Genomic DNA, 17,765 nt, shown 5'->3' with positions numbered 1-17,765 from the left:
AAAGTAATGCTTTGTTTTCTAACCACTGTGGCCATTACTATTCCCCTGTCAATTTTCTCAGCTTATTTGAAAGATGAATTTCAGTAAGAAAGAAAAAGAAGGAAATACACATTTTTAATGTATTTTATTTTGCATTTTTTAAAGTTACATATGTAAATGAGAAGCTCACTGAAATGAGATACTGAGGGAAGTGGGAAATCAGGCTGGATGATGCAGAGTAACTGGTTCAGACTTATACAACTATTTCCAATACAGAGACAATGTCAGAAAATGAAAGAAAAGTAGGAAAAACTTATCTTAGATTTTGCTTTTACTCTATTAATTTCTGATGTGTTCGTACTTGCGTCCTGGGCTTTGTACGATCTGGGAAATTGTCCTAGTGTTAAATTTGTAGCTAGTTTCTGTGATATCTGATATTTAGTGTCCTGGTATTATGGCTGATCGAATAGATGTCATACTATTAGCCTGAGACAAATTTCATAATTTGTTGTACTTTAGGATCCCATTATTATTCTTCAATTGTCTTGTTAATTTTTTTGTAAAAAAATTCTGAAAAAGACACAGATGTATATTTTTGAAGGAGGAATTCCTGTGATCTACAAAAGAAATATAGTCACCTTAGCATCTTAGATGCTAAGTAATTCTAACATTTCAGGAACTGTGCTACTGAGCAGTTACTGAGCAGGAATTCAAGGTTGAAAAGCAGGCATTAACTGTGTCACTTTAGTGCCTGAGCAAAAACCAAAAATGGACCCACGGAGTTTCTGAACAATTGAGAATCACAAAATTCTTCTAAGTTGGAAGGAATCTTTTCCATCCCAGCTGCTCAAGGTTCTCTTCACTGAGTTTAAATTTCTATGTTAATCTAGGAAAAAACGTATAACTGTCACCATAATGAATATGTCTCTTCTCTGGCTTCTCTATGTTTGACCTTTGTTTGCTTCATTGTTATGTGTCCTGCTACTGTAAGCTCCATGTTGTAGAAAAGTATCCAAGCAGTGAGATAAAATACAAAGAAAACCGCATGTTGGGCCAGCTATGCTTAGATCAGGATACTTGGTTCAGCATTATCTTTTGAAGCTTGATATCTTCTGAAAGCTTTTGATTCCAGGGTGCTTAGCTTGACTGAAAATTAGGGTGCTCTTTAGAAGCTATTTTGAGGCAGGTTGCACTACTTTCCCTTCCCACTTTTATCATGAGATCTAATCTCCAGCCATGTCACAGATCCTCTTCATCCCTTGGCCAGGGTACAGTGTAAGACTTCTGCTCTCAGGTCTCCTAATTCCTCACCATCACAAATAGCTCAATCCTTTCTTTGTCCTGCTGGATTGGCAAGACTCTGGATGGACTGGAGCTAATAGGTGTGCTCGTTTTGGCTGGCCAGAAGAGAGGTGTGTGTGCTTTGACTGGCTGTGCAGCTGGCAGTTAGACACGCTCGCTTGTGCTGGCATGTCACTCAGTGGCCTGTTGTATGAGCATTGCCAAAGGGCTTCCAAACTTTGCTCCTGGCTAGTGTGAGTGTCTGCATCTTGCACTGACAGTGTGGACATGGAACACTTCATCTTAGAGGAATCAAAACTGCTGTTGTTTCTAAGTAAGTAAGTTGGTACAAAGAAGATGCATAACCCATGTAGAGCAGTGATTTAAAAGTATTGAACTATGGAAAAGGGAAAGTATGATGCAAGGAGAATTAACACTGTATTTGTGTTATGTATTTGTGATATGTCAAAGAAGGCAAAGAAACCTTCAGCAGAACAGAAACTTGAAAGACTTAATGTAATGAGAGGGGGAGAAGGTCGCACTGGAGCAAGATTTGTAAAATCAAATTTAGTTTAGGTATCTTGTGTGATGGCATAACAACAAGAAGATATTCCAGAATAAAATAGTCTCTGTGCAGTTGGGGGAAGAGACTATTTATCCTACTTGTAAAGTACTCATGGGTCACTAGACAAAAAGTATTTTTCTCTCTTTTTTATTTTTTTTTTCTTTTTTCTTTTTTGTGTATGTGGTAGTACTTGTGATTCAGAGCACTCAGACGCTTAATTCTGACTGGTTGATAATTTCTGTTGCCTTCTATATTGCACATAAATTCTCCATGGAAGAATTCTGTAGCTGACTGTTCTAAAATATTCTAAAAAATACTTTAGTCAAAAGGATAAACTTACAATTTTTGCAGTCAGATTGATCCCTGACATTCAGGAGACATAAGGCAGAAGTCTCATCTCTCTAAACTAGTGGAAAGAGCTTGGCTCAGCTTAGGAAGTTCTCTTTATTGGCTTGTAGGGTGGCTTGACTTGGTCTAAGTGCCTAAAAGTAGATTAGATTGGGATGTATTGTTCACCCCTTGAATGTTTCTGTGTGGTACAAATGAGCAATTATGCAAAATGACACTTAATTACCTTAAATATAGATTGTGAAATTCAGTCATATTGTAGAATACTTTATTGGAGTTAGAGAGTGAAACCTAGTATGTAATACTAAAAGAGTAAAGGAGTCTGTAGTTGCTCTAGAAACAAAAGTGTAATGAGGTGGGAGTTATCCCTGGTTTATAAATTTAGTTCAGGAGGAATTCCATGCAGCTGGACACTGCTGGAGTGATTGTAGCTTTGCATAATAGGTCAACAACTATGGAATTGTGTGTTTCAGAGCCAGAAGGGTAAGAAAAACGTCAGTCTTCTGGGATTGGGAGCTCCTAGATTGCTAAAGCTATGACACTAAAAGTATTTTAGCAAGGAATGTGTATAGGCAGAATTCCATATATAGTGGTTTTTGAAAGACTTTTTCTCTTTTTGTCTTTGTGGTGTACTGCTAATACTTCAATACTTGGACTATTTGGGAAAGTCAATTTTATCACTCTTTGAGTAGTAATCATAAAAATTAATTGAATTTCATTTGAACATTTCTAGATAAAGTTCACTGGGTTTACAACTATTTTCTGTTTGAGTTTTAGGCACTTTATAATACTTACTCACCATTTTTTCCTTTTTGGAGGATTGGATAGCTTTGGTCAAAGCTGCTGCAGCAGCAGCAGCCAAGAACAAAGCAGGAAGTAAACCTAGAACCAGTGCAAACAGCAATAAAGATAAAGAGGACAGAAAATGGTTAAAAGTCCCTTCAAAAAAAGAAGAAACCTCAACCTCTACAATCATGCAGGAAGTCCAAAAAAAGGAAGAGGAGCCTACATCTAGTGATACATTTGGTAAAAGCACATTCATTAAATACAAAATTGTTTTTTCTGTAGTGTTGAACTCCTGTTGATAATTTGCAGTTAAGTAATAACCAATATTTCTAGAGGAAGATGTCTTGATAACTTTCTGATACATAATGGTAATTGGTTCAGAAACTATTTTGATCAGATAAATCTAGTTCAGTCAGCATTTACTGCTTCTGCTAAACTTCTGAATACCTTCATCAAGAGCAGAACGTAGCTTTTGATTAATTATTTTATTGTACAGTTTGGTTGATGTTCCTGCATCTTCTCTTACCTGTGAGTTAATTTCTGATCTTGTATTAAAGAAAACAAATTCCAATATGCATGATATATCCATATTCAGGGGTGTTTGAAACTGTATCTGAATTGATAAGATTTGTTCATTTTAAATCTTTAATGCTTATTTCTCATCGCCTTCAATAAAAATTACCAATTTTGATTGTTTCAGTATGTAATTCTAGATCTTAACAATGTGTCATTTTCCTTTTTTATAAACATTTAAAATTTCTTTACTACAGTATTCTATTAACAGTTCTGAAATATTTAAGTATGTTGGATGTTGTGCATTTATGAAATGTGAGTTAATGAGGTTTTTCTTGTGTTTAGAAGTAGGATTTCCTGTAGTGGATGTTCCAAAGATGGCCTTTGTGCAGGCAGAGAGCACGTTATCACACAAGAGGAAAAGTAATCTAGGCAACTCATTTCAGGCAAAGAGAGCTCGCCTAAACAAGATCACTGGTAAAAGACTTTTTTTTGTTGCTGACTTTGTTCCTTTTTCATGTAGTGAAATATTCATGCTTGTAAAGAAGGTGCTGAAGTAGATTGCATAGGAGCACATTCATGAGGCAGATGGTGACTGCAGTCTGTACTTGTTTAGAATTTTAAAGGAATTCATAAATGGTGAAATCTACCTGATTGATAAATTGGTTGCAGACTGTACTTGGTCTTTTTAGTTTTTTAGTATAGGAGCCATTCTGAATTGATGAATTTTTTGAGGATATTTTGCCTCTAGCTGTGCAGTTATCTCCATTATTGGTTGAATTTCAGTTTATACAACTTCTTAAGAATGTCATGAATTGCATACTGTAAATTAAAGCTATGGTTAGCTGTGGAGAAACAGAAAATATTTTTTCATAAAGTGAAATTGTTGCTGAAAAGAGTTTCTCATTTAGAAATATACATCCCTACAAATTGAAGCTATAAAGATGATCTATTTTGTCAGTGTCTTTATTGGTCAAAGGTATTAATGCAAAACAGAGATGTTGCTACAGAATACATTCTATGCAACAGGAAATTTAATAATTGGTCTTACTTTAAAAGCTGAAAATTACATTTATTCTAGAATTTATTAGAATTTTACTTAACTGTGAAAAAATTGTTTCAATATATATTCCTCCAAATAAGAAAATTCTTTTGGTGGCTTTGATCCTGTCAGTATTTAGGACAAAATCTTATTGTTTGTACCTGTGCTGAGAAAGTATCAGATGCCTTTAAAAAGCTGGGTTGACAAAAGTTGTGAAGTCCCCTCCCTTAACAGAGGAGCCCTTGGACTGTAAGATAAAAATTAATTTCACTCATTATTCTAGTCAATAATATTTCATATGAAGAGTGGTAAAGAGATGCTACAAATGGGAGGGTTTTTTGTTGTTGTTTTGTTTTGTTTTATTGGGGATTTCTTGGAAGTAGATAAAAATTCTTATTTGTTTCTGTAAAACAAAAATGACCTAATTTACTAAGCTGCATAGTAAGATTTTTTTTTTTTTTTTTTTGTTACTTGTTTGGCTTGTCCAGCTTTTTATTGGCCTGCAATGGAGGATCTTTAGTCAGTTTTCTTCTGAGAGTGGTTCTGTTTCAGTCTCTCAATCAGTAAAAATAAAATGATACAAATCATGGAATTGTTTGGGTTGGAAGGAACCTTAAAGTTCATCTACGTCCAACCTTGCTGCCATGGGCAGGGACATCTTCCACTAGACCAGGTTGCTCAAAGCCCCATCCAACCTGGCCTTGGACACTGCCAGGGATGGAGCATCCACAGCTTCCCTGAGCAACCTGTGCCTCACCACCCTTATAGGAAAGAACTTCTTCCTCATATCTAATCAAAACCTACTGTCTTTAGGTTTGAATCTATTCCCTTTTGTTTTATCATGACATGCCCCTGTAAAATGTCCCTCTCCAGCTCTCTTGTAGACCCCCTTTAGGCACTGGTATGTAAGATGTCCCTGGAGCCTTCTCTTCTCCAGGCTGTACAATTCCCAATTCTCTCAGCCTCTGCTCACAGGAGAGGTGCTCCAGCCCTCTGACCATCTCTGGTCCTTCCTCTGGACTCACTCCAGCAGGTCCATGTTCTTCCTGTGCTGGGACCCATGAGCTGGACACAGCAGTGCAGGTGGGGTCTGAGCAGAGGGCAGAATCACCTCCCTCATCCTGCTGCCCACAGTGCTTTTGATGCAGCCCAGGAAAGTGTTGGCTGCTCGTGTCCAACTTTTCATCCAGGGTTCAGCTTTTCATCCAAGAAATGATGAAAAGGATCTGTTCTTTTTGTAAAAAAGTAGGAGTCTTTAGAAAAACCCATCTTCTGCCTCCAGGAATGTCATTCCTGGAAGGTTCCTTCTTTGGTTCCAAGTTTTGTTAATGGGTGTCAGATTTATCAGCCCCATTTCTACTCTCCTTTCCCATACTATATATATTTTCAGTAAAGTTCCAATTTAATTGCCTCCATGAGCAGTAGTAGTATAAGATATAGAGACCAGATATATATGTTGATGGAGCCCTGCTAATTTCTTTCCAACAGCAGTTAGTTACAGAAGATACCAAAGCCAACTGAAAAACCTTACCTTTAGAAACTGTATTTGCCTGAGCTTGTGTTTAGATTCTTATTATCTCAGGAGAATTATGAGAATCATAGTAATGAGATAGGTTCATACAGACTCAGCTGAATAATCAAACCATGATTTTGCAGCCATTGACTATTACCATTTTAAAAACAGTGTTTGTCTCCACAAGACATACTTGGGTAGCAGAGGATGTTACCTTTCAGTGAAAGTGTATTAATCCTTAAACTATAAGAAGAAATTTGTCATGCCTTGTAGATACTTCATGATATCTCTCATGATATCTTCATGTTCTCAAATTAATACACTTCTGCAGTTTATACCATAAAGTCTTTTATAACAGTACATTTTGAAAATGTGACTGCTAATGATCAAACTTTTTCTTTTCTTATGTTAAATGCTTGTATATATTAATATACAAAATACTGTATATCAATATACACTTGCATTGTGTCATTTTTGTCTCTAGAACAAGCTTTTAGGTTTTAAGGAAAGTTGGGAATCATGTTGGTGTACCATGGGAGTGGCTACAAAATAAAACATTGTAGCTGTTAGGAAAACATTTACCAGGTTATGGCTGCATTGGGGAAATAGTGCAAAACACTATTGCAGGAAGCTGTACAAAGGGAACTGTTCACAACTGAAATCCCTGGATTTCAATTCAGCATTTGATGCAGAAGGGTCTTCTTGTCTGCCACAAGACCCACACCTGCATCGGGTGTTCTTTGCTCACCATTCAACAAATTAAAGTTGTTTTCTTTGCCCTTTCTTTTGCTACTAGCACTGGTAGCAATTATATTTTCCAAAGGTGAAGAATATCTCCTGCTAAGCATGTATTAATGTCATCTTCCAATCAGTTTTTGCCTCTGTTGAAATGTTTGCTTCCATGTCTTCTCCTGCTGTGTTGGTACCTAAAACCAGATAATAGCTGCAGTGGGCTTGCAGAATAAAACATTCCTGGTTCAGTGTGCCACTCCCAGCTTTTGTTTTCTTAGGTGCTCTTACAGACAGAGGGTGGTGAACCTGTAGTCCTGGTTTGCAGTAGCTTGTGAAGTTGCTTTGTCCTACAGGCATAGTGCCTGGTTAGAAAAATACTTAATTGTATAGAGAAAAAGGAAATCATAGGGCAGATCTGAATCTAGATTGATTGAACAGCTTGAATTTCTGAGCAGGGATCATCTAGCTAGAATTAAAAATCAGAGAATCTGAAGGGTCTGGATTGGAAGAGACCTTAAAGGTCATCTCATTCTAGCATTATCCACTAGACCACCTTTCTCTGTCCCATCCAGACTGGCCTTGAACTCCCCCAGGGATGGGCACTCTTGTCTGGGCAGCCTGTGGCTTATAGAACCACAAAGGCTTCTTCATTAACTGCAACTTGTTTGCTTTCTTTTTTTAAACTCCATTTGATTTTGAAAATGATTTTATGCTTTTTGATATAGATGCAGCATTGCAAAGATAAAGAACACTGCAATTTTTGCAACTTGATTTAAATAGGGTAATTTGTGTTGAAAATGTTTAAGTCCATAAAACCAAAATCTTTTATGTAGTCTAATGCAGAATTAAAACCTTACCTGATAATTTAATTTAATTTTATCTAATAGGAATAAGTTTCTGCTTTAGGTTTTGTTGGCCTAAGCATAACTTAATCTAACATAAATAGTGTATGAGATAAAACACTTGGTGTTATTGTTGAATGCTGAAATTTTTTTGTTTTGTTTTAATGTCTTGGAACAGTTCCTCAGAGCGTAGACTTCACTAATTTATAATGCCTTAGACAATGTGAACCTTAAATTAATTTTGGCAATTATCTAATATTTCATGGAATGCAATAGCAATTCCCTCTGAATTTGTCAAGTTATTTTTGAGGACTTCAACTCCTCACTCCCAATATTGACATTCCTAGAGATTAGAATAGCAATTTTTATTCAGATTTGTGGTTTTTAGGTTTTATCAGTTCTGTATTTTCTTAATGGTGGAGAACTTTTACTGTATCTGCATTGTTAGGCAATTAAAGTTATTGTGTGAGGTACAACTGCAGCTATTGCCATATGCTTCACTGGCAGAAAGCTTTCTTGTATTTATATCCCACTTGTCTTTACACATTTTTTGTAGCAGTGGTATTGTGCATAAGTTTATGAATGAAGCTACATATTCTAATATATTATTTGCTCCCTATATGGTCATCTTAGTGAGGTAATTTGGGAGCTTCACTGCTGAAAATATTTCTTTGGAAATTAAATCCCTTTTTTTTTTTTTTTTTTATTAGGAAGATTTGTGTGTTATAGTTAAGAATTAGTAATACAAATTCTGATGTGAATTTCTCAAAGACTGGAAAGGGGAGAAAGAGAAGTTTTGTAAATAATTCTGATTTCAAAATTTGCTTATGTATTATATATTTGGTTTTAAAGCTCAAGTGCTTGGGCTTTGGAAGGATAGCAAGGTTTTATTTTAGAATTGGTAATCTGATTTTCTTCTTGTCAGTAAATATGGCAAAGAAATGCTTCCTATGTAAGCATGCCATTGTTGTAACGTCCTTTAACTTTTTCTTTCTTCTAATTTAAAGCCTTCAGCTTTGTGTGGGGCCATTTCAGAAATACTCATGTTGTAGATTTGTGAAGTTTATTTTTTGTCTCACTATTTTACTTCTTTTTCTACAAATTCTTGCTGCAAAGTGCTTCTAACTAATAATATCTGCAACTTTTCTCCTAAGGTTTATTGGCATCCAAAGCTGTTGTTGCAGATGGTGCTGAAAAAAAGGAAGGCAACAAAGAAACAGCTCCAGTCCTGGAGCAGGTATGAAATGGTAGAGTTTGATTCTTTTGCAAAGTTCCCACTGGAGTGTGCCATGGAGATGTAGTACCTACAACATTAAAAATTTCCCCTTCAGATATAACAGGGAACTGAAAATTTATCTTATGTTTACATTTCTGGCAGAGCCAGAAGTATGGAATTTAATTGTCTCTAAACACAGTGTTGACTTGAATTTCAATAATGAGCTTTTGTGTTAGAAAACTAACAGAAAACAAAATAACATCAAGTCTCCGTGCAACAAATATGAGGAGACCAGTGTCCCAAGGTCCAGTTTTATAGCTGCAGCAACAACTGGCTTAGAAACAGGCCCTTACACAAATTTGATTTGTGTTTGAAACAGGGTTTTCAACATCACATAGAACTTCTTTTCAAAGAAGTTTCTTTTATATTATAAGAATTTGGTGTTGTAGGCTTGTATGTGTTTTATGAACTGCTCAATGAGCCATACATTTTGCAAGGGTGTGTATTTTAATAAATACAAAAAAGAAACTTTTAAATGTTAAGGGTCTGATTTTTAAACCTGCATATTGGCAGGATCTGGAGGCTGCCATTTTGTCTTTGGCTTATTGCACTGTGTTCAGGCATTGCTTGACTCTGAGTTGTGCATTATCTTGCATTTTAAAAGGGCTGAATGCCTGAGCATGGTAAATCAAGCTAAGGATGAACAGTAGTCTTGATTCAGGACATCTTTGTTTTCCAATTATTTAAATCAGAGCCTTAATGTATCTTTAATACAGCTTTTTTGTATGCATTTTCATTCTTTTAACAGCAGCATTTGAACAAAGTAGCCTTGCTGCCTGCAATTCTTTAATAAGCACTTCTGTTCTTTAGCCCCGGCACACTCTATGAACAGTCCCTACCCCAAACCCGATTTGATATTTTGGTTGTACTGGTTCTTTAGAGCTGATACATAATTGCATTGCTCTGGTTTTTCCATTGATGCTGCATTGGATGAGAGTCAATGGAACCTGGTTTCTGGTTTTGATGCTGTCACTGTCAGGGCTGGTGGAGCCCCTGCGGTGCGGATGCATTGACCGATATTTTGCAGAAAGGTTTACAGTGTACTGACACGACATTCCATTTCTCAAATTTTTGCATATTAAAGATGCTATGATTTTTCTTGCTACTGTGTGTGATATTTTCAATGTGCAAAAAACTGTGAAATGGCTTACAGCATGTTGTTTTTGGGAGAATCATTACAATGTAAATCTTGCCATGCAGAATCCCATTGCGGTGAATGGGACTTTGTGGTTTACATAGACTGTGTATGCAACAGTATAAACTGCAGTGCATATTTACTATAACCTTTTTGTTATTTCTTAGACTTAGTAACTCGGCTGTTCCTGTTTTATTGATCAGATATAAAAGACAAGATGTCTCTGTCATTGTTTACATGCTAATGGTCTGAAAAACCTCATTTTTTGGAAATAATAGTTAAGCTCCTTTAAAGAGGCATCTAAAATCCCAAATTGTCCTATTCCTTTGTATCTAACTAAAACCAGAAACCTCACAAACATTTAAATGATTGACTGTGGGGAGGAAAATTTTTAAGCTTAAAGCTTTTTTCACTGAGTTCCTGCCCAAAGTGAAATGAAAATGGCCGAGTTATAAACCTCCCCAAAAGGTTTTCCTATAGCAAAGCTGACATTCCTTAGAGACTTTGTCTGCTACTGCTATAAAATTGAATGGATAAAATACCTTGTAGGTTTTTTAACAATGTAACACAGAATATGGTAGAAATATTCAGGCCAATAGCCGAAAACTGACTCTGTTGATGCAAGTTTTTGTTGATATTTACAGATTTTTAGTTTACAGTTGTCTTAAACCCAGAACCTCAGATGATTAGTTGCAGATGCAGTAGTTTATTTAATTGTATTAGGGTATGTCATGTTATATTTCCTTTTGACCAAGACCTGAGTAGATGGATAACATTAAGTCATTAAGGTTTTTAATGTTAATTTGTCCTGTTAAGAGGTTAAGCACCTTATCAAAATCTTAATTTAATTTTTTTAATCTTGTTTAAATAACTTTGTAATTTGAAAGTAATGGATGCTGTAGTATGTCTTTCACATCTGTGAAGATGAACAATAAAATTGTTTATTTACAAGATACGACTCTAATTAATTTCTGGTAATACCTCTCATAACCAGCATAGGTATACTCTACAGTACATGGAATATTTTATATAAATGAATAAACTACACTTAGTATGTGTGTAATGGAGTTACTCAAGGTAGAACTGATGTCTGCTGAATGGGATGTTTTGCATCGGATCTTTACAGGATACTCCCAGCGAGCCATTCATGTAGCATTCAGGGGCACCCCTTTACAGACATAGAAGGTGCACTTGTGGGATTTTGGTTTGCTTTTTTTTTATTTTTTTCTCCATTGGAACATGCAAAGTTCTAGTGGAAAATGAAATTGCAATTTATAACAAAACTCAATAATTCCCTCAAATCACTGGAGATGTGATGTTTCTAGTTTGGATAAAGTGGTGCACACGTTCTAGAAATGCCTCTCTGCTTTGTTAGTTGTGGTTTTATTAGATGGTACTATGCTGTGTGATGTTACTGGGATGAGAAGGGAGACAGGCCTAAGAAATTATATTCAGATATTGTAGTTTGCCCTTTTTAGGCAAGTTGTAACACATGCACAGTTTTTGTAAGGTAGGAAGAACTTCCACTGAAAAGTTTAAAATGCTCATGTCTGTCAATGCATGCTAATGATCTAAAAACAGTAGTTTGTGTTGAGAAATATGAAAATTGAGGAATTTGAAAAAATGTATTATATGTTCACTTTTCCTTCAAAAACTGTTTTACCTCATTATCTGCTCATTTTTCCCTGAAAGTTTGCAGACTCTTTAACCCTGTGGTGCTAGAAGTTGTGATTTCTTCATGTTCACTCAAACATATAATGTGGTGAAATCCAGACTCCCAGCACTGAAAGGGGTTGTGAGAGGGTGTGCTCAGTATTGGAATCTTTTCATTGTTTCAGGCATTCCTTAAAGGAGCATTATCAACTTTTTCAGGTTCTCAAAAATACAAATTCCTTGTTAAATATAGTTTTCCTAAGGAACTGCCTATTTTTTTTTCCCGTCTGATTAAGGAAATGACTGTGTAGAAAAAAACTTTTTTTTAGAGCTGCAATCCTGAGGAAGGACTGTTTGCTCATAGCAGTGCCAGAGTTCAAGGAGTGTCTGGACAACACTCCCAGTCATGATTCAGCAGCAGGGAGGAGGACTTGAGGATCCCTCTGGGTCCCTTCCAATGTGAGATGCTCTGTGGTGGTGCATCGGTGTGTGTGTTCTGGCTGGGAACAGATGCTCCCCAGGTTTTGCTTGGAGACTGCACTGACAGTGAAGATGAAAGAGAAAACTAAAAATACTTTGTTGATATTTTTTTTTTTTTTAATTGGGAATAGAGGGAAAATGTTTTATTTTTAGGCTTTTTGCAGGTATTTCAAATAGTAAGAATTGAGTATTCTGAATACTGAAAACAATTGGTAGTGCTCCTTTAAAAAAAGTAAAATTTAATATGATGCATTTTAAATAGTTTTCATTTGTATTTAAAATATGTTGATTTTTTTTATGTGTTTGAGTACTGAAATTGCTTTTAAAAAGATCAAAATAGAATACAAGAACCTCAACGAAGAAACTGAAATAAAAGTATCAATTTTTTATTATTTATTCAGGAGATTTCACCTAAACCACAAAGTCAGAAAAAAAATGAAGCTGATATTAGCAGTTCTGCCAACATTCAGAAACCTGCACTGTTATCCTCAACTTTGTCTTCAGGAAAGGCTCGCAGCAAGAAATGCAAACAAGAATCTGGAGATTCTTCCGGGTGTATAAAGCCCCCTAAATCACCACTTTCCCCAGAATTAATACAAGTCGAGGATTTGACGCTGGTCTCTCAGCTTCCTTCTTCTGTGATAAATAAAACTAGTGAGCACAGACATTTTAAAAAACATACCGTAACTACTTATAAGAGATATACAAAAATTTTCTTTGGTTGTAAATGGCTATTGCTTTTAAAAATGAATCTGCTTTAAATAAAATGTCCAAGTGGGAGAATTAGGGGTAGCTCACTATTTTAAAAGTCAAGTCATATAATAAGGCATTTGAATTATTCTACAAGAAATAATACATTTAATTAATATATTGATCTTTATAGAGTCATGGCTTTTAAGGGTTGGCTTTCCCTCTATCTTAAAATCTCCACACTAGCATTAACAGTGATACAGGAAAAAAATCAAACCTCCCTTCTGAAAAGGGCCTGATTCATTAAAAAGAAAAGACATACACCTTGGTGTGGACCTTTCCTTCTCTGAGAAACTACACCTTCAGCAGGCTGATGTTCTGTACCTGTTGGCTGTGGCATTCATCACTTTATGTGATACTTCCTCCAAACATGATATGAAAGAGAAGATGGGTTCAAGATCTGTGGTGGAGAGATATTAAAAATTGTGTTTCCTTGTCCAAGAAAAAAACCATGGGTGTTCAGCTTCTTAACATGTGTAACTGGTTTGCCAAGCATGAAAATAATGTTTATCAGAAGAATAGGGAAAGCTTTATGCTGCATGCTTGAATGCGCTGTTTTTTGTGAGTATTAAGGTATTTCTATATATTTTTTTTTAAGATTACATTAGATTTGTAGTGTTGCTTAGTGTCAGGTTCTTTGCATAAAGAACATTAAATGATGAGTCCAAAGGTTAATGTCAGTGCAGGTTTCAGTCAGTCAAAAGCTACAATTTTTTTTCCCTTTTAGTATAGTGATTGAGGACGGAAGATTCAACCTGCATCATGTGTTCCCCTTAACCTTGATTTTGTATTTTCAGTTATGAGAAATTTCTTTTTAATCTTTGCTCATAGATAACTTAAAATGAGTGGGAGAGGGAGGAGTGCAAATTCAGAACACATTGGTAAAAATTGTGTTTTGTCCCCACAAAATGTTAGCAGTCATCCATATCTACCCCCACCCCTAGAGCAATGGTAAGTAGCTTTCCTGGAGCATGCTTATACTTTGGATTAAGTTGGACTTCTCTGTAGCAATATTTTTTTTTTTAAATAGTTAATTTAAAACTTGATTACTTGGTAGCTTAGAACTGTTAGTGTTGTCTTTAATCTTTGACTTCCAAGTTTTTTTCTACCTCTAGTGGAAAGTTAGTTTTGCTATGTCTTAATTTTTAAATCTGGATATCTGACTCTAAAAACTGCTTACAAAAAGGAGAGAACAATGATTTACAATGTAATAGCAACTTAAATGTTTTCCTATGGCAAAATTTTGTGGAACTGGGTAAAATTGAAGGAGTGTAGGGGAGTGTGGGTTTTTTGTTTTTAATGAATCAGGCCTATATTAACCTATATCAATCCTCCTCCCCCATTTGGGGTTTTTTTAACTAAAATGTTCTGGAGCCTTCTTACTGTGCCATCCATTGGCAGTGTGTGTTTGGATTTCAGCTGGGGTATTGATATCAGGTTATCAGAAGGCAGGAGGTGGGATATAAAATTAAACACTATTTTTGATTATTTCTTTAAGTTATATGTTAACATATATCCATGACTTTTTAGATCCTTAACTGTGATCTTTTGTTCTGTTTATTGTTAAATCCCCCTTCCATTATAAATAACCTGCTACCTGGGGTTTATGGGGAGGGTTGCTTACTGTAAATACACTGCTTGTGTGAGACAGCCACCTTTACCAGTGGGGAAGCAGGTGCCCTAGTAATTTGTAATAAGCAAAAACCAGGATCATGTCTTGAGCATAAATCTTTCTTTGTTCCTGGTAGTCACAGTTTTGTAATTACTTTTACCAGCTTTGCTGTGATTACCAGCTTTGCAAGTAAGAGTTGTTTAAAGCACTCCCCATCTTTAGATCTCAAATGCTGCCGTAAGATGATGGTGTATCTCTCTGCTTCATGAACATTGAAAGATCTCTTTTTAGGTCCATCACAGCCAGTGAATTCCCCTAGATCCTACAAACATAGTCAACGGAGAAGAAGATCACAGCGTTTAGCCACTTGCTCCTTGCCTGATGATTCTGTAGAAAAAGTTTCTTCTCCCTCTTCAGTTACTGATGGAAAAGTGTTCTCCATCAGTGGTCAAAACCAACAGTCATCAAAATTGGAGGGTAATGTATCTTAATCTAATAAAGAACTGCCCAAGAGAAATTGAATCATAAAAATGAGACCTTTCATGGTTTTCAAATAATGGGATATTTTGAACTGCTGTAGCTAAAGCTGTTTTGCTGTTCCTATGTTATGTAATGCTGCAATCCAGACTGTTTGTTGGACCCGTGTGTCTTTTTTAATACGACATTTTTTCTTTTATGTAGTACCTGATGTTGCTCATGTGTCACTTGAGAAGCGTGGACCGTGTCTCCCTCTTGATTTAAGCCGTAGTTCGGAAGTTGCAGCACCATTATCCGCAGAATCCACTTTCCGTAACGAATATCCCAGTAAAGACAAGGAAGATATTCAGATGACTACATATCTTTCTTCCAAAGCAGTAACTGATGGAAGAGTAGCTACAACAGCGTCAGGTAAAGAGATTCAGTATGCAGCCACAGAGGTTTATAGTTGTAGGGTTAAAATGTGTGTGTATTCAATCCCACAGAAAGGGGATACTTTTTATTGTCTGTTCTGCACACTCAAAAACCTGCCTCTCTTCTGGACTCCATCTGCATATTCTTTGTCCTTACTGACTTGGAGCTGCTTTTGCACTTCTAACATGCTTTAAGGAGAATCTGAGAGTGAAATAATTAATAAAGTGAAGTCTTTACTAACATACTAATTTGTGCCTTCAGCTTTAAAACAATGGTGTTCTCAAAGACAGTCACCATTCCTCTGCTTTGCCTCTGTTTGCAGTGGAAATTTTGTCCTTTGCTTGCTACAAAATGTTGCTTAAAAATATTTCTGAGAAATCCTCAAAAACTTTTGTATAGACTTGGTCACCCTCAGCTCAGAGCCCAAAGCTGCAACTCTGTGCTGTCTCTCCCTTTGTAACATTTTACTGACCACCGTGAATCTGACATGAAACACTTGGATAGAGGTAACTGAGAGATTTGGGGAAGGATTTACACAGTGGTTTGCAGACCCTACAAGTGGGATGTTTTCTTCCAGTGTATGCTAGGTGTTCATATAATTTTTCTGTGAGTAAGTCTCGTATGTGGCTATCACACCATTTTTAACTGGCTTCCAAGAAAGAAATCTTTTAAAGACTTTTTTTTGTTCTGTTTTGTTTCATGAGAAAATTGTTCAGAAAAGTAAGACAAGGGGGAAAAAAAAATCAAGTTATTGTATTCTGCTCAGAAGGTTTTTGATAAGTTGATAGTAAGAGAGGACAGCATGACCTTAAAATATAGAGTTATGACATTTAAACTGTGTCTCAGTCTATTAATCTATGAATCACTTAAACTAATTTGTCAAAATAAGGGCAGTAGCTATGTCTAGTGAGCCACCACTTAAGCTTTTTAAAATATACTAATTAAAATATTATTTAATTACTCGAGTGAAACCATGTGACAGTCTTCATTTGCCCTTGATACATGGCATAGCAGCAGAATTATGGATTCCTGGGAAAATTACTTTTGTACAAGTCCTTCTTATGTCATGTCTTCTGCCACTTAGAGAAGTGCCTTTGGGAGTTGTGTATTTGCCCACTCATTGAACAAGATTGTAGAAGAAAGCACCAGCTTCCAACAACCATCTGTTTCCTGTTTGGTAAAACTCAGTTATAGAAATTTAACTTTTGGCTTTTCTGATCTATTTTCTGGCTCATTTTATGTGTGGTTGGCAATGCTGGAAGTTGCCTTCTCCTGTCATGGGCCTGGCTCGGAGCAGAGTGAGCCAGTTCTAAACCCAGCACTCTGGAGTGCACTTTGGAGCTGTTTGTTGAGCTGGGTCTAGGTCTTGGCCACAGCTGAAGCAATAAAAGACTAAGTTTTATTTAGAGCCACCTTTATTTATTGACTCAGAATTATGGGGAGAGTCCATATAGTTTGTGTCAGAGAGAAATTCCATGATAAAATTGTCTGTTGTTACTAGTTGAGTAGACAGAAGTGCTTACAACCTCTACCAGAGGATAGAGTTTGTACAGTATATAAAATTTAATGAGCCTTTTCCCATATCTATATAATTTTAAGAGTTATAAGCTCTAAAGGAACTGATTTGCCAGCTACATTTTTTGTCTTCTGTGTTTTTGCATTTCCAGGCACATCTGTTTTGTTCCAGATTTTCATGTGTTACAGTTTTCTTTCATGCAATATCTGGAACTGTGTCTTGAGCTTTCATACTGACTTTTTGTCCAAATGTTACAAGTTTTCAGTAGGTTGCAGCATGTAGCCCAACAGCTTCTTAAGTATCAGCTTTGTGGCCTGAAAAACTAATGTAACTAGTTTGATATCTTTAAATCACAGATTTCATGGCAGGTTATGGAGCAATCTGCCTCTGTCAGTGGTTGGTATCCCCAGGACTCTGTAACTAAAATTCATATGTGTTTTAGGTTCATTCCAGTTTTTTTTACTCTGGTGGGACTTGTTTTTCCTCATAATCTGAGAAGAAAAAGAAATAATGTATATTTAAAGTTCAGGTTTGAAACCTCTGGAGTTAGTCTACACTATTGAATGAATTTGTAGCATATTCTGTTTTAGAAGGCATCGTTTTGCCTCTGAAAAAACACAAGTTCTTAAGTCACATTCCTGAAGCATTCATAATTACACCAAATTCTTGCATGCTTCAGGAAAATAAATAGGATGTACTCTATCAGTACTTTCCTAATTATCTGTTTAAACAATAGCAAGCAAATATATACAGGAGAGGTGCCCTAAGCTTTCCTTTCTCATTTATGTCAATTCTTAAAATAATTGAGAAAAGTTAATTTGCATTATACAGAAACATCTGCCTAAGTGCAA

General features: G+C 36.0%; 1 protein-coding gene across 9 annotated transcripts in view; it reads left to right on the top strand.

Moving 5' to 3' along the window:
• Positions 1-17,765, top strand: part of PHF20L1 (PHD finger protein 20 like 1) — a gene marked incomplete at its 3' end in the record, with an annotated part of 57,262 nt that overhangs the window by 12,315 nt on the left and 27,182 nt on the right. For 6 of the 9 annotated variants that reach the window (XR_013773616.1, XM_079300683.1, XM_079300681.1 and 3 more), the window contains 6 exons: positions 2,992-3,199; positions 3,818-3,949; positions 8,756-8,838; positions 12,547-12,799; positions 14,799-14,984; positions 15,189-15,395. Coding sequence is in view for 8 of the 9 variants with exons in the window: in XM_079300683.1 (XP_079156809.1) it covers positions 2,992-3,199; positions 3,818-3,949; positions 8,756-8,838; positions 12,547-12,799; positions 14,799-14,984; positions 15,189-15,395 (1,069 nt within the window). Of the gene's footprint in view, positions 1-2,991; positions 3,200-3,817; positions 3,950-8,755; positions 8,845-12,546; positions 12,800-14,798; positions 14,985-15,188; positions 15,396-17,765 lie in introns of those variants that run through there. The other 3 variants (XM_079300684.1, XM_079300680.1, XM_079300685.1) reach the window with 2 other exon arrangements.

The sequence above is a fragment of the Erithacus rubecula genome (genome assembly GCF_903797595.1).
Source record: "Erithacus rubecula genome assembly, chromosome: 3".
NCBI classification, from domain to species: domain Eukaryota; kingdom Metazoa; phylum Chordata; class Aves; order Passeriformes; family Muscicapidae; genus Erithacus; species Erithacus rubecula.
Note: the sequence above shows the minus strand (reverse complement) of the source record. Positions and strands in the feature narration are given on the sequence as shown.